Here is a 16,641-nt window from a genome sequence, read left to right as displayed (position 1 = left end):
CCTTCTACTGAGCACTGCTGGATAAAAAAAACTTTCACTGTCACACTATCTGCTATCTTTAAAGACAAAGACAATCTCCATTTGTGTAGAACTTGGATGGAATTTGACTTCTGCCTTTAAGCCATCCATGCATGTCCTTCTTGGCAGTGCTCTGGAAAAAAGGAGGAAATGAGGGAAGGTTGGGGTTCTTGCTTAGGGACCCAGCAATTCAAGTAGCTTGGCAAAGTCCAAACACCAAATTCCAACGATAAAATATTGTCATTAACAGCATTTATTTGCAGAAAATGAGAAATGGTTGAAATAACAAACAATATGCAGAGCTTTCAGACCTCAAATAATGCAAACAAAACAAGGTCATATTCATAATGTTTTAATGTTTGAGTTTAGAAATCAATTTTTGGTCGAATAACCCTGGTTTTTAATCACAGTTTTCATGCATCTTGGCATGTTCTCCTCCACCAGTCTTACACACTACTTTTGGATAACTTTATGCCACTCCTGGTGCAAACATTCAAGCAGTTCTGTTTGGTTTGATGGCTTGTGATCATCCGTCTTCCTCTTGATTATATTGCAGAGGTTTTAAATTTCTTAAAATTAAAGAAATGCATTCAATTTTTAAATGGTCTCTTATTTTTTCACAGAGCTGTATGTCTACATTTTGGATCATTTCTTTGTCTCTGTTTGTTTGCCTGTATGATCATATGGAAAAAGGCTCTCCATAAAACAAATTTTGGTTTTAGGTTGAGAATACCCACTTAAGTATCCTTTCCAGGTTTGAGTCCAAAATAAGCCGGTTCATATGGAGCAAATGAACAAAATCAAGTTTTATATATGTTTAATAACTTTCATACTAAACAATGTGCTCATTTTCTCAAGACAGTACAATAACGAATGTTTTAGCACCACATACATATTTTTAAAGCTTTTTAACTCCAGGTTAATGCCATTGCTCTGACTGTAATTCCAAAATCAGCTTACCAACCAGCCAATTAGCTCACAGTAGCAGTAACCCTAGCGTCTTTACTGCCCTTTACTGGAGAAAAACAAAAAAAATCAGTTCGGTTTTCTTTGTTGTTGTTTTTTTGTGAAATACTTAATTTTATTTTCCATAATTAAATGGAATATCCTGGACAAGCGATTAAGTACTATTTTTATGAGTTTTAGCTGTTTAGCTCCATTCATCCCCATTCATTTTGGTCTTACTCGCGGGCTTCCTCTAGCGGTTGGCAGGCGTTCAGTAAAATATAGTGGGGAAAAAGAAGTGGATAGGTTCTTAATACATCAGCTCTTTTTAGGCTTTTACATTAAAAGAGCTGTAATTTGACATAAAGTAAATGTGTTTTTTCTTCTAAAGTCAGTTTATTTAGTCCTCATAATCACAAAATATTGAAATGTACATATTCCAGAAAACAACAACTGTTTCTTTCTTTTTTTTTCTTTTTTTTTTTTTAGAAAAAACTATGTAAGGTATATTATTCTATAGCACTGACAATCGATCTTTTTTCAGGAAGTCTATTATTATTATTATTATTATTATTATTATTATTATTATTATTATTATTATTATTATTATTATTATTATTATTATTATGGGAATTTTAATCAGGCGCTTGGGTGCGTCCTCCGGCTCTCGGGTCCTGTGGCTGTAGGTGAGTCAGTCGCAGTGTGATGAGTGAGAGGCAGCAGCACCTCGGTGAGTAGAGTGAGATTTCATTAGTCTATATTTATTTTAATTTACTAGTTAAAGCCTGTAGAGCAGAAGTATAAAGACTCCTCTCACAGTTACAGAGTTACAGGAGTTCAGTGTGTCCTGCTGCAGGGCGCTGGAGAGATCAGAGCTTCAGTCTTAAGAGTTAACGTTAACATCACATAGAGGCTCAGCACTGGAGCTTCAGTATCATTACTGGTGTTAATATAATAATATATGACAATATGTATTAATTATAATAGTAAAGTCATCGTTTTCACGCAGTTCTGCTGTTCTGTGTTCTGTTCACTTAGCTTGATTCTTATTTAAGCTCAGTAACACCAGGTTAACTCAAGCACTGCTGAATTCACTCGATTTAAAGTATTGATCTGATTTTTAATCACTTAAAACTGAAATAACTAACCTACATAAGGCTGGTGTTTGCTGAGCTTCAGGATGACAGTATGTAGGCTGTGCTGGTTTGTTGTTCAGTTGTTTTGTAGCTGTGTTGGGTTAGCTGGATCAGTAACTTTACTCGGTGTGTGTCGCCGCTGTGTGGGTTTCGCTGATCTCCAAATCATCTCCCGCTTCGCACCTGCAATCCCCTGCATGAGCTGTAGATCTACATCATCCACATTTAAAGCAGTAGTATACAAAGTGATTTTATACCTGATAATTAAAGATTTGTATTTATTAATTTATTTAAAATGAATGTGTTCGTTTTTTTTTTATTTTGTGTTTTTTCATATCCACACCTTCCTATAACAATCTTCCTTAAACTCATTTGTTCCAAGTTTTTTTTAGGAAACACAAAAAAAAAAAACATATGACAGTTCTTATGACTTTAAAAATGAGCAATGGTTTAAGAGAATAGTTTATCACACAGTTGAAAAGTAGAACCAACCAAAAACAGTCTTAATGCAACATTCTGTGAATATTAATTGAAAAGACCGAAAACAATTAGCTTAACATTTAACAGCCACAAATTGTAGAGCATTTGCAGCTAGCTTTTTGGACGCATCTATTTTACTGACAGAAATCTATGCAATATTTACAATCTATTAACCTTTATATTATAGTAAAAATATCATTACTCACCAATTAGGGAAAACACTGAATCATTGAAAGTAGCCGCCATCTTGGAAAAGTATTAAAACAATAAATATGAAATAGATATTGTTTTAAAATTTTACAGTTTCATTTAAAATGAATATATTTTTTCTGTTTCTTTTGTTTTCCTTTTTTTTCATTTTGACACCTTCCTAAAATAATTGCTTAACTAATTTTTTTTTACTTTTTCAGAAAACATTAAAAAATCATATGACCGCTGTTATCAACATTTAAAAATGAGTGATGGTTTAATAGGATAAGCTTAATTCTTATTTACAATTCTGAAAAAACTGTAACATTTTAAAAGCCTTAAATTGTAGAACACTTCTAGCTAGCTTTCTGGACCATGTGTCTATTTTAATGACTAAAAATGCAGTTTAAAAATGAAGCAATGGTTTGAGAGGATAGATTTAAATCTTTAATTCTGAGAAAAAATGGATTTAAAAGACAAAACAGTTTTAACATTTAACAGCTACAAATTGTAGAACATTTCTATCTAGTTTTGTGGACTTATCGTATTGTATTTTGCTGTCAGTTTTACACAGTAAGTCAGGTCAGTAATTGCACTCTTTAACAGCACTGCAAATTATAGTTAGTTTGTTTTAGCGGTTGATTGTGTTGGATATCTTGTTTCTCTCTCTTTTATGTGCTCTAGTTGGTTGTAAAGGTCAACTAGATGTTTTAGCTTGTGTGTAAGCCCCCCCCCATCTGTTTTCTACCCTTAGCCCTTCAAGTTCATTGTGATTTTATTTATGTTTATGTATGTATATTTATTTTATACATGTGTGTGTATTTATTTTATATATGTTTCATATGTATGTTTATTTATTTATGTTTTATATAGGCATTGTAATAATTTTGCTGCCTTAATGTAGAAAATCAGTAAAATCAGTTTAGGAGCATATAATAGCTTTAAGTTCTCTAGCCATCTTATCAGATGGATGCAACTGTGTCTTTTACTTTACAGATGTAGCTTTATATCCCTACTATATTTAGCTTTATTCTTTATTCGATTTTGTATTCTAGACTGGGGTAGAAAAACTGTTGCTTTTGAAACATGTTAATGCTTTTAAATTTTTTTTTAAATGTATTAGTATCTGTAAATCTACCTGAAGATCTATCTGAGATAGTCCTCATCCTTCTACATTATTACGTCCTCATTCTGCAGTCTTCCAGTCTCGCTAGCACCATGATGCCACCACCACCATATTTAACAGTTTAACGCATTAACTGCAAAATACAAAAAGAGGATATTAACATCAGTGATAAAATCCTAAATCTGTGCACCCTTTTATTTAAACATTAATACAAGTTCATATAAGTAAACTAAGTGTGTGTTGTGTGCATTATGTGTTTGTTCAGGTGCAGGATGAGTGTGAGTAAAGGAGCTGTAGTGTGTGGAATCTCCTCGTGGGTCTGCTCCTCCAGCTCTCAGATCTCAGACATCATCACCACTGTACCAGAACCTCAGCAACCCCAACAGCAGCACCAGGGGGGAGATCAGCAGGATGTAGAGGATGAGCTCGGCCCTGCTGCACAGTAAGACTACATATTTTTAAACAAGAGTAAAAAGTAGCTCAAATTGGGCTACTAGTAAATGAATGAATAAGTAAATAAATATCCTATATGACTCTTCAGTGAATATTTCTGATGGAGATTGTTACTCTGTGAACTTCTGTTGTAGGTGGGAACCTGTGTGTTTGGAGCGTGCTGAGGAGGGGTCACCGTGTGTCATCACGCTGCTGTGTAAGCCTGATTCGGGGGCTGTTATCAGCAGTATTGTGGTGGTGAGTGAGGCGCGCACCGTGGAGGTGTACTCTCTCTCTGGAGATTACTGCGGTACCTGTCGGGGGGAGGAGGACCACCGATGGAACAATGACGGGTACGTGAAATGCAATGGGTGTCCGAGTTGAAGCTGTGGAGTTACATAAAGTTTGCTTATACATGCTCATCTTGTTTGGCACAATTAAATATACACAGGATTGGAGGAACTTCTTAGTCATAAAGGAAAGAGACATGTAGCTAGTTAGCACTCTGACACCTGTAAACAGTATATACAGTATTTCAGCCTTCCTATATTTGAATATGCTTTTGTCTCTATTAGGGTATACTCACACTTAGCACGGTTCGGTATATTTGTGCTGAAGCACAATTCTGCCCCCTTCCCACTCGCCTGTACTTACACTGCACTTACACTGCACTTACACTGCACTTACACTGCACTTACACTGTTGTTTAAACAACCCGTGCCCGAGTGCACTCAATGTTGTGCTGAATTCAGCACCCCCGCCAAGCAAAGCACTCTCTCTCAGGTGCAGAGACAGGGTATCTCTGCCTTCTTGATGAATGAAGAGATAATCCACTCCACAAAGCGTTTGCATTTTATAAATAATCGTGATTAAAAGCCAAAATACCTGTCGTTCTTCCCGCCTTCTCCTACAGGTGCTGGTCAACGAATTAGAATAATTTGAAATAGTGCAATCATGAAATTCTTTGAATGCATTTTTTGTGCAGAAAGCAAATCAGGTGTTCACCGCACCTGTCCTACTCGTTAGACTAATCACAGAACTCGTTACCTGGAAAAAAAATTGCTCAGCTGAGCTTTCCAAAAGGCCCATTTAGGCCATTTAACTGTGACACTGTTGTTTTATTGAATTAGAATAATGGAGAAACCGTTTCATTGAATTAGAATAATTTTTATTATAATTACAATCATCACTTTCTCAGTATTTTGTGGCTGCCCCCTTGGCTTGTATGACTGCCTGAAGTCTCCGCGGCATCGATTTGACCAGTTTGTCGCAAGTTTCCGCACTCACAGCTTCCCAGGCAGTGGCGATGTTCTGCTTCAGTTGGTCCAGCGTAGTAGGCTTTCTGTTGCGAATTTTCCGCTTGACGATGGCCCAAAGGTTTTCAATGACATTGAGGTCTGGCGAGTTGGCCTGCCATGCCAAAACTTCAAGCTGTTTTTTAGTGAACCAATCTTTCGTCGACTTTGCTGCATGAGCCGGTGCAAGATCCTGTTGAAATATGAAGTCTTCTTCGCCGAACTGTTCCTCAACAGTCGGAATCAGGAACGTTTCCAGAACATCTTGCTATACGGCAGCATTGACGGTCTTCTTGAGGAAGCAGAGTTTCCCTACACCTCGAGCGGACATGCATCCCCAGACCATAACGCTCTGGGGAAACTTGACGGATCTTTTCACGCACTCGTGGTTGTAGGTTTCGCCACCACGACGCCAGACACGAGGACCTTGGTCACCGAAGGAGATGCAGAAGCGTGATTCGTCACTGAAGACCACTTTCTGCCAGTCTTCAGCAGTCCACTCGCCGTGTTCTTTGGCCCACTTCAGCCGTTTCTCCATTTGTTTCTTGTTCAGCATCGGTTTTACTGCTGGAACGCGAGATTTGAAGCCGAGTTCGCGCAGACGACGGTAAGTGGTTGATCTGGAGACGTCAGCGCCGGTCTGCTTGTTCCACAAGTCGGTGAGCTCGGAAGTGGACTTGAACCGGTTGCTGACTGCGATCTTTCTCAGCTGCTTGTTGTCGCGAGCAGAAGTTTTTCGGACGCCGGAACAGTTGGTGCGCTTGCTGCAGTTTTTCTTGAGAGCTTTGCAGACGGAAGACTGCCTGATGCCGAGCTGCTCAGCAATTTTAGTTTGGGTCAAGCCTTGTTGGCGAAGGGCTTGAATTTGAGCCACTATTCCGGTTGAGAGGTCGCGCTGCTTACCCATGATTGATTTTACAACTTAGAAATTCTACTCAACCCTGACTTTATACTGCACAGTGAACACTCTTCACAGAAAACAAAAATTCGAGCATTTATTCTAATTCAATGAAACGGTTTCTCCATTATTCTAATTCAATAAAACAACAGTGTCACAGTTAAATGGCCTAAATGGGCCTTTTGGAAAGCTCAGCTGAGCAAATTTTTTTCCAGGTAACGAGTTCTGTGATTAGTCTAACGAGTAGGACAGGTGCGGTGAACACCTGATTTGCTTTCTGCACAAAAAATGCATTCAAAGAATTTCATGATTGCACTATTTCAAATTATTCTAATTCGTTGACCAGCACCTGTACACCGAACACCGAGTTTGTTGTGTGTACTATACTGTGTGATCTGATGCTGTGTGTGTTTACCGTTTTGTTTTCAGCTCTGAGGAAAAAAGGCCTTTCTACAGGAGTCAGGTGGTGCTGGAAAGTCCTGTTGCATCCTGCGAAGTAAAGGTCTGTTTGCCTTTCATCATCATTGTCTGTCTGTATCTCTTCTTCTGTTCTAGCTATCAGTTAATTGTCTGTTAATTTGCCGGTCTGTCTGCATGACAAGCAGTCTGTTTGTTTGTCAATATTTCTGTCTGTCTGTTTGTATCTGTTTTTCCTTCTGATTGTCTGTCTTTCTCTCTCTCCCTACCTTTGTATCTGTTTATCCTTCTGACTGTCTGTCTTTCTCTCACTCCCCCTTCCTCTGTATCAGTTTGTTCTTCTGTCTGTCTGTCTCTCTGTCTCTCTCTCTCTTTCGCTCTCTTTAGGTATTAATCTTCTCTAGTACTGGGAATTATATGTACTGGTGAAACTAGGAGGTGTAGCACTGTTGCAGTGAGCAGATAGTTTCAGGTGATCTACAGATGAACGAGTGCTGAGTGTGTTTTTGTCTGTTTGATCTTCCACACAGATGCTTTCTTTGGGTGGGCGCTCAAATGTAGCTGTGGCCCAACTGGGCGTGGGGTTGCGGTTTCTCCAGGCCACTCACTGTCCGCTGAGCACAAGCCCAGGCATCGACCTTCAGCGCGTCCAAGCCATGATGGAACAGATGGGCACCACCCTCTCACCAGGAGCACAGAACCTGATGGAAATGGTGCAGATCCAGCAAAAGGTATGACGAGTGTTAGCCGTACAGTATGTACACGTGTTTCATCAGTGATATTAAAATAGTATACAAATTCACAATTTAAAAACTTACAAACCTTACAGTTTGTACAGTACCAGTCCAAAAGTTTAAATTCAGTGAGTTTTTATTATTTAAAGATTGTATGTATTATAGATTAATACTAAGGTCATCCAAACTATGAAGAAAAACATAGGGAATTACTTAGTAAACAAAAAAAAAGTGTTAAATAAACCAGAATATGTTTTATATTATAAATTCTTTCAAAGTAGGCACCTCTTGCTTAAATTATTTCTTAGTTAGCTTTATGAGGTGGTCGCCTGGAATTGCTTTCAGTTCATTTGAGTAATGTTTCTAATGTTCATAATACTTATTAAGAACTACTGAACTGCGTAAAGAATATAATTATTTTAAGAAATGATAGTCAGTCAATACAAATAATCAAGCACTTTAAAAGTATTCTTATATGCAGTCACAAAGACCATTAAAAAACCTTATGAAACTGGCTCTCAACAGGACCGTCCCTAGAAAGGAAGACAAAGAGCTGTTTCTAACTTTTTTTTTTGAGATGTAGTACATGTAGCAGAAATTATCATTGACTAATCGACTAATCGAAAACAAAATCATCAGATTAGTCAACTACCAAAATAATCATTAGTTGCAGCCCTAGTAATGGAGATGGAAAGGAAGTTTAGAGGACAAAAATTAGGTAAATGATGGAAAATAGGCTGATATGAAGATAACTAAAAATAATGTGACGATGCTATTAAACCACATATTTAGTTTAGCCTTAGACTCCAATTGGAGTATTAAAGTAGCATTTTCTTCTTACATTTTTGTGGTGTTCCTGACACATTTCCCTCCCTCCACCTGTTCCCTGTTTTCTCCAGAATAAAGCTGATGTCCTTGGTGGATTCCTGCCTCTTCTTATGGGTGGAGGTGCACTGGCCTGTCTGGCCAAGGGCTTGCCATTCGCCCAAGAGTCCAAAGCTGTGGGAGAAACGGACTCTCAGGGGGCAGAAGCACCGGCAGATGGAAACCCAGGACATGGAACCCATCCTCCTTCCTCCTTCAGCAACCAGAGCGGTGTTCCAGACGCTGTGTCAGCCCTGCTAGCTGCTCAGGCCGGCCAGCAGAGCCCAGTTAGCTCTGACCTCCTTCCTGTGCTGCAGAGCGTGTGTGGTCAGGTCACTCAGCTCCGTCTGGACGCGGTAAACTCGCCGGAGAAGAGGAGGAACGGAGACCGGTGAGTCATATGTGGTTGGGCGTCTTGTCGAATGTAGGGTGAGTGAGGGGATTGAAGGTTAGGTGGGCAGACAGTTTGGTCATGAATTAGGTGTTTTTTTGTTTTTTTTCCTGTTTGTGGTATTTTTTCTTTTTTTTTTTCGTGGCTATTTTTCCATAACCTCAAATGTAGTCAAACAAAGTTTGGTGTCTGAGGTTTTACTTGTTTACATCTACAAAGCTAAGCTAGCAAAGCTGTGTACATAGCCTGAGAAGCAGTTGAAGCTTATGTATTTAAAAAAAAAAAAAAAAAAACAAGGCTGTAGGTAACAGGTAAGCCTGCTTAACTGCGTAGTACAACAGTACAGACAAAATGTAAAGATTTATCACAGATTTAAATTGACTGATACATGCTACAGTTATAAGCTACTTCTTGTTGGTCTTTTGGGGAACGTCCGATCCGATCCAGTGACTGTAGATCAGGCCTTATTAAGATTTTGACTCTTTTAATTCCAATTTATTTCTGAGTCTCTTTTTAACCACAGTGTTTATTGAACTGTCAGGTGTCCCAGAGTCTTTATTAGCAAGTCTGTAAAATAGTTACAGACAGTTAACTTGGCAACACCACCGGGCAGATATATCTAAAGGAAAGAGTAAAATACTCAAAACCAAAGATCTAAAAATCATTTGAACAATATATTTCAAGTCACTGGTGAGCAGTTTGCAGTGTTTGGCTCCATAATGCACAAAAAGCATGGAGCTAATGGGCCTTTTCCATTAGCACACTGACCCCCCATTCACTCACAACAAAAGCTTAAAACTGATTGGCTCTTTTTGTTGCAAGGCGGGACTTTATGTGTAAATCATCACTAGGTTGAGCATTACAAGCACTCCCATTCATATTTCAGCTAGTGGCTGGTCTCCTCATTAATCCCAGTATTGTCCAGCTGGCAGCACTGAGGAGAGTTCTCAGAAGGAAAATGAAAGAGTTTAGTTAGAGTCTGCTGTCTGTAACTATTTTACAGTGGTGCATAAAAACATAACATAATATCTGAAACTATATAAAACTATTGCAGAAACTCTTATACTGTTATATTGGTGAGAGAACTGCATGACTTAATTTGTTTTTAAATCAACACTAATATTACTTGTTCAGACACAGACATCAGATCGATATTAGCTTATATATTCAGTATTAAGATATTTAGAGCGGATCATGGAACAAAATAACATGATCCAGACATTCCTGTACATTACTGTGTGTTCTTCCTGAAAAATCTATCCATGACTAAGGCCAATATCAACTGTTTCCAAAAAATCAATCCTGGTTCCCAAAACAATTAAGAGACCACTTCAGTTTCTGAATCAGTTTATCTGATTTTGCTATTTATATAAAATAAACATTGTTGTTTTATTCTATAAACTACATACAACATTTCTCTCTTTCAGACCTTAAATAATGCAAAGGAAACACGTTCATATTCATGAAGTTTTAAGAGTTCAGAAATAAATATTTGGTTAAATAATTCTGGTTTTTAATCACAGTTTTCATGCATCTTGGCATGTTCTCCTCCACCAGTCTTGCACACTGCTTTTGGATAACTTTATGCCATTCTTTGTGCAAAAATTCAAGCAGTTCAGTTTGGTTTGGTGGCTTGTGATCATCCATCTTCCTCTTGATTATATTCCAGAGGTTTTCAATTTGTTAAAATCAAAGAAACTCATCATTTTTTTTAAGTGGTCTCATTTTTTTCCACAGCTGTAGTGGTAGACTGGTATAGGGTATGGTTTCATTTGATTTGACTGGTTTTGCTGGTCAAATGCTTGTTGGCCAAGTTGTTTAAAACAAACAGTGTTAGAAACCAGATAAGCATTTTGATAAGATTTTTTTTTTTTGTTAAAGCAAACTGCAGAACTACAGTTCTTACACCATTTCACCTGATGAAAAGTTCTCTATGCATGACTTTTCATTAAATGATCACTTTCCACTGGATCCCAGAGATAATCTCCAAATAGCCTATTACCCATTTAGTTTATTCTCCCATTTTTTTATGGTGTATAACTATCATTTTGTGTCTTTGTGTTTATCAGGGAGGACCACATGTGCTGTGGAGGTCTAGAAAAAGCTATGGAGAAGGTTGTGGAGAAACGCATGGAGGAGCTGGAAAAGAGACTGAAGGAGCACATGGACCAGCGGCTGGACGCCCTTCAGCAGAAACTAGAGCTCACGCTTAAGCAGGCCCTCACACACATGCCCAACCCTGAATAACCACCCACTGCTCTATTAACCAGGAGACACTAAATTAGCATGAACTCCTAATAACACAGTGGGTTTTGCTTTTTATCAGGGGAGGCCTGACTCTAACAGCAGTGGTTTGAAGGAGCGAACTGTTGCTAACCTTTTACCGTTTGACTTTCAGAGATATGGCTAATTGCTGCAGACCTTCACGGTTTGATTAACTCCATTGTGAAACGTTTGAGAAGCCATGTTGGCTCAAAATGCAGAGGAGACGCTAATCTGCACTAACGGTCACTGACTACGGTTTGTTACTGAAGTGATTGGAGCTAAGTGTTCACTGACTGTTCACAGTGAGTGGTAAACGCAGACTTAAGCTGTGCACTAACTGTTCATTCACAACTGTCATTGTGTTTGCTTTAGTTTTTTTGTGTACCTGACTCAGAATATATTACCGTCCATGTGTATTTATCAATGCTGCTATGTAGGGCTGGCCCGAACAGCATTTTACACCCATTAAAAAACTCAGGATTTCAGTTCAAAAGCACAAATGGCTTTACCTTTTAAAGTTAACTGTAATGTTAAACGTGTTTACCAGTTATTTTCAGTTGGTGGCAGTTTAATGCAATTAATGTGGCTGAAAAATGATAATTACCAAATAGAGAAGTGCAAAACCATTATAACAAACCAAAAGATGATGTATTGTGTATTGAAATAATTCGGGCCAGCCTTACCACTTTAAAACTCTTTAAAACTTGTTTCTTATATGACATTGACTCTAAGCATACTTCTGCTCCTATTAACACTTTGTAAACCTGTTTTTCATGCTTCTGGTTACTGCACTGAACATGCTGGCAGCCATCTCGTTTCTGAGATCTGTACCCGGCTTCTCTAAATTCAATTTTCACATTTACTAAACTCTTCAGTTGAATGTCAGGTTGAATCTAAAGTGTTAAAGCAGGTAAAAAAAGAAAAAAAGGGAATCTGCTGTTTTGGTCATCAAAGGTTTTTATTTGAAAGAACTGTCATTTAAAACGTTGTCATTCATGTGTTTTGACTTGATTTGTCGTTGATGTTCTCTTAATTAATGGTTTTCATAAAACAACTAAGGACAAAAAAAAGATGAATTACTGTTAATAAAGTTTAACTTAATCTGTGTGAAATCTTTTACTCTCCTAGAACCTCTCAAATTAAATTTTTTCCCCAAAATTCTGCAGAATTACTGTATTAAACAAACTCGTTAAAAGCTGCTGAGGCTGTGCATTAAACCACATACAGTACTAGTACTATACTAAACAAACTGGGGTATGTTCTAATGTGCTAATGGTGGTATTCTATGCTCCAAATTTACTTCACAGGTGTAAAAAAAAAAACACCCATAGACATGTATCTAGTTTCTGACTGAGTGATTGATAAATAAACTAAGCCATATCTATTACTTCCATATGCAGCTCTGGAAAAAAATAAGAGACCACTTAAAAATTATGAGTTTCTTTGATTTTACCAAATTGAAAACCTCTGGAATATAATTAAGAGGAAGATGGATGAAAAAAAGCCATTAAACCAAAGTGAACTGCTTGAATTTTTGCACCAGGAGTGAAAGCATAAAGTAATCCAAAAGCAGTGTGTAAGACTGGTGGAGGAGAACATGCTAATACGCATGAAAACTGTGATTAAAAACCAGGGTTATTCCACCAAATATTGATTTCTGAACTCTTAAAACTTTATGAATATGAACTTGTTTTCTTTGCATTATTTGAGGTCTAAAAGCTCTGCATTTTTTGTCATTTCAGCCATTTCTCATTTTCTGCAAATAAATGCTCTAAATGACAATATTTTTATTTGGAATTTGGGAGAAATGTTGTCTGTAGTTTATAGAATAAAACAACAATGTTCATTTTACTCAAACATATCTTTAAATAACAAAATCAGAGAAACTGAAGTGGTCTCTTATTTTTTTCCAGAGCTGTATAATCACATTTTAAACTTAAAAACTGGAAAAAAGTTACCATAAACTGCTTGACATTCAAATTGTGATCAAACCTGACGTGGATACCAAATATTAAGGGTAGATAAATACGCCAATAAAACTGTACTCATGTTCTTTATTAATGGCGACCAATCCTGGTTCCTATTACCACTACTGTAAAAGATCAGTGACCCGTTTCACACCAAATCCCTGTCTTAATGTTTATTTAAATCACTGAAACATGCAGAGATTTTGGGAAACTTGGAGAAATGCCCCTTTAATGATTGGTCCTTGGCCTTGATTCCCTGGGAGGAGTCTGCTGGGAAAAGCAGCTTCATCTAAGAGCCTCAGCTACAGTAAGGAAAACACAGCTGAACAAACACTTTCCACATGAACTTAAAGTTAATTGATGGGATTTTATGCAAACTGTCCCAAATTCACTTTGCTCTTAGGCAACCAAAATGCTTGGGACTGGTAAAATGAATTAACCACAAAATTGAAACAAGCACAGAGAAAGCTCACTGTACTTTACTGTCATAGCCAGAGAAACCCGCTGACCCATGTCCTCCATTTAGCCTTTCAGGAGGCGGATCAGCCAGGCCGGATGGAGGTGCTTCATGTTGCCAGTTGGGTTCAGAACGTGAGTCAATGTTTTTCTGAGGCTTCTGCTGGAGGAGCTCGCTTTAGGTGGGGCTTTTGGGCTGGAGGGACTGTAGGTAGAGTGAGGTGGGGGTGCAGGTGGGCTGACCACTACAAAAATGAAGCCTCAGTTGATACAAGAACTTTTTTGTGGAGGGCTAAGAGTCACCTAAGGTCATCTAAAAAAAATTAAAAATCCTAAAATAAAATACAGCTCTTAAACATTAAGAGACCACTTCAGTTTCTGAATCAGTTTCTCTGATTTTGATATATATATAGGTATATGTTTGAGTAAAATGAACATTGTTGTGTTATACTATAAACCACAAACAACATTTCTCCCAAATTCCCAATACAAATATTGTCATTAAGAGCATTTATTTGCAGAAAATAAGAATTGGCTGAAATAAAAAAAAAGATGCAGAGCTTTCAGACCTCAAATAATGCTAAGAAAACAAGTTCATATTCATAAAGTTTTAAGAGTTCAGAAATCAATATTAGGTGGAATAATCTTGGGTTTTAATCACAGTTTTCGTGCATCTTGGCATGTTCTCCTCCACCAGTCTTACACACTGCTTACTTAATGCCACTCCTGATGCAAACATTCAAGCAGTTCAGCTTGTTTTGATGGCTTGTGATCATCAATCTTCCTCTTGATTACATTCCAGAGGTTTTCAATGTGGTAAAATCAAATAAACTCATCATTTTAAGTGGTCTGTGTCTTCTGCAATAACTTCTGCAATAATTTATGTATCATTTACATATCATTTTGCTACTTTTTACATCATTTTTTTTCTACATCCCAATTTAAGGTCATGTCTGCAATAAAAAAAAAATATCTGAGATAACCTTTGCCCCTTTCACTTTAAGATCATTATTTAGAAGTTTTTTTACACAAACCAGACAAAAATGGAGCTTTGATCATTCTCCCTTCTCACAGCTGGAGAAGTGCAGATGTTGGCTGTATCTCAAGGTTACAAGGGTACAAATAAGTCACTATCACAGAATCACATCTCCAAACTTCAAAGAAGAGAGTGTCTCTAATCTCAAACTGTTTAAACCCAAGTACATTGATTGCCAAACTGAGTAGAAGCGGCATGGGGTCTGATTAGCAACTACTACTTTTCAGAGACGAATCCAGCTGTCTCTGCCAGGAGGTGAACCTGGCCTGTTGCCAAATCTTCCAGCAGAATGAAGAGCCAAAGCATTTCTCCAGATCCTCAGAAAAGAGCTCACTGATGGCAGGATGGTTTCACAGTGGCAGTTTTAATCTCTTGAACTGAAGTGAACTCTCCTCGGGGATGTTAAAGTGAGCATATTAATTACTTGTTAGCGCACACTGTGTATTTTAAGATGGTATTTTATTAATCCCTAAATTTATTACCAAATTTTCTTCATTTGACCCTTCCAGGCTTTCCAGATAGTGGTTTAGTTTGAAGGCCAGCTGTTTTTGTAAAAGTTTTCTAAAAGTAATGTGACAGCTTGGATGGTGATAAGTCTGGCAACCAAGGAAGCGTAATTAATCGCATTTTCCCTTTTATGGGTAGAAACATACTTGCTGTTTGCCCGTGCGTTTGCGTAGACAACTGGCTGCTTTGCTAGTATTGATCCACGCCCTTGACTGGGCAGAGAAGAAGAAAAGAGGGGGAGCGAACTCAGAGTATTTGGGGTGGAGTTTGGGGCAGCTTCGCTGTAAAGCGTGAAGCCGAATCCCCCCCTCACGCGAAAAGAAACATGAGGAAAAAGAATAAAATTAAAGAAGGAGGAAGATGGGGAGGAGGTGGGTGCGAGGTTCTTCAACGAGCAGGTAGAGAGGAAGTTTAAATAGGGAAGGAAGTGGGAGGAGTGAGGGCGTGGATCAACTCCCAAAACTGAGCTATAATACATAGCTCCACATTGACAATGTGACTGAGATAATATTAGCCTATGTGCAACACGTGTAACTGGAGGCTTCCACTAGAGGGCAGAATGTAGAAAGGGCTTTGGGATTTACACAATGTAAACATGGCAAAGGGCTTCCGGATTTGAACGATGCAAACATGCTGGTTATCGGCTACAATGCCCCTAGCATTTTCTCGCGTACGCGTCACGTTAATATTTGAAGGACGTGCACGCATTGCATCTCGCGTACGTGTCTTGTTAATTTTTGAAGGATGTGCACGACCTACGCTCCAAACAGATGCAGGATACTTGAAGCAGCCATGATGCATACGCAAACGCATAGATAACAGCAAGTATATCTCTACCTTAACACTAAAACATTTAATAGTGTATTTTTACATTTAAAATAAAATAATCAATAATCAATCAAAGTTCAATGCAATGAGATTGCTTTTGTAACATTACAACAAGAATTCACAAACAGTATGATTGAGAGTGAAAGGATATATTCTTAGTGGAGCTAAACCACTGATTGTACACTTAATGGATTGCACACTCAGTGGAAGGGGTGTCCACAAACATTTGGACATATAGTGTATATCCACTCTTAACAGGGGCTTTTGGAATCAGATAGTTTAAATAGTTTAAATAACTGTACTATTACAAAATACAATACAGGGACAGTCCTGCTGTGAAGACCACCACGTCCCACTGACTGGACAAGGCAAATAATTGTTACTGGGAGCTGAATGGGTTCAGTCTGTTCCACCAAAAGATTCATTCAGGAACCAGCGCAGTGGGCGGCGTGTCTGGACGACTCCCACATGAAGACACACACTAACAAAAGCTTGTGTTCTAACAAGACTCGAATCACACATTCTCCTCTTCTGAAGCAATAGCAGGCCACAAGGCCTGGACTAACACTGGCCTATAAAACATGGCTTTGATTTCAGAGAAATTAAGAAATGTGCCCCGCCCTTCCCCTCATGGCGCATTTGGCCTCCAGATACGCC

The 16,641-nt window shown here is 38.2% G+C and overlaps 1 protein-coding gene across 1 annotated transcript; it reads left to right on the top strand.

Annotated features, from left to right (window-relative positions):
* The first annotated feature begins 1,624 nt into the window (after positions 1–1,624).
* On the top strand, positions 1,625–12,974 carry c15h10orf88 (chromosome 15 C10orf88 homolog). The gene is made up of 7 exons (XM_007260030.4): positions 1,625–1,693; positions 4,160–4,336; positions 4,482–4,679; positions 6,949–7,021; positions 7,467–7,667; positions 8,570–8,925; positions 10,995–12,974. The coding sequence occupies exons 2-7, from the start codon at positions 4,167–4,169 to the stop codon at positions 11,170–11,172; spliced, it is 1,176 nt and encodes a 391-aa protein (XP_007260092.1). The 5' UTR covers positions 1,625–1,693; positions 4,160–4,166; the 3' UTR covers positions 11,173–12,974.
* The last annotated feature ends 3,667 nt before the right edge of the window (positions 12,975–16,641 follow it).

The sequence above is a fragment of the Astyanax mexicanus genome, chromosome 15 (genome assembly GCF_023375975.1).
Source record: "Astyanax mexicanus isolate ESR-SI-001 chromosome 15, AstMex3_surface, whole genome shotgun sequence".
In the NCBI taxonomy this organism is placed as follows: Eukaryota; Metazoa; Chordata; class Actinopteri; order Characiformes; family Acestrorhamphidae; genus Astyanax; species Astyanax mexicanus.
This window is presented reverse-complemented; position numbering and strand designations above follow the sequence as displayed.

What these genes read in the sequence shown, in the direction of transcription:
- c15h10orf88 (XM_007260030.4), top strand. Translation starts at nt 4,167, where the DNA reads ATGAGTGTGAGTAAAGGAGCTGTAGTGTGTGGAATCTCCTCGTGGGTC. An exon ending in GAGCTCGGCCCTGCTGCACA is followed by an intron (nt 4,337 to 4,481) that starts GTAAGACTACAT and finishes CTTCTGTTGTAG; the next exon opens with GTGGGAACCTGTGTGTTTGG. An exon ending in CACCGATGGAACAATGACGG is followed by an intron (nt 4,680 to 6,948) that starts GTACGTGAAATG and finishes TTTTGTTTTCAG; the next exon opens with CTCTGAGGAAAAAAGGCCTT.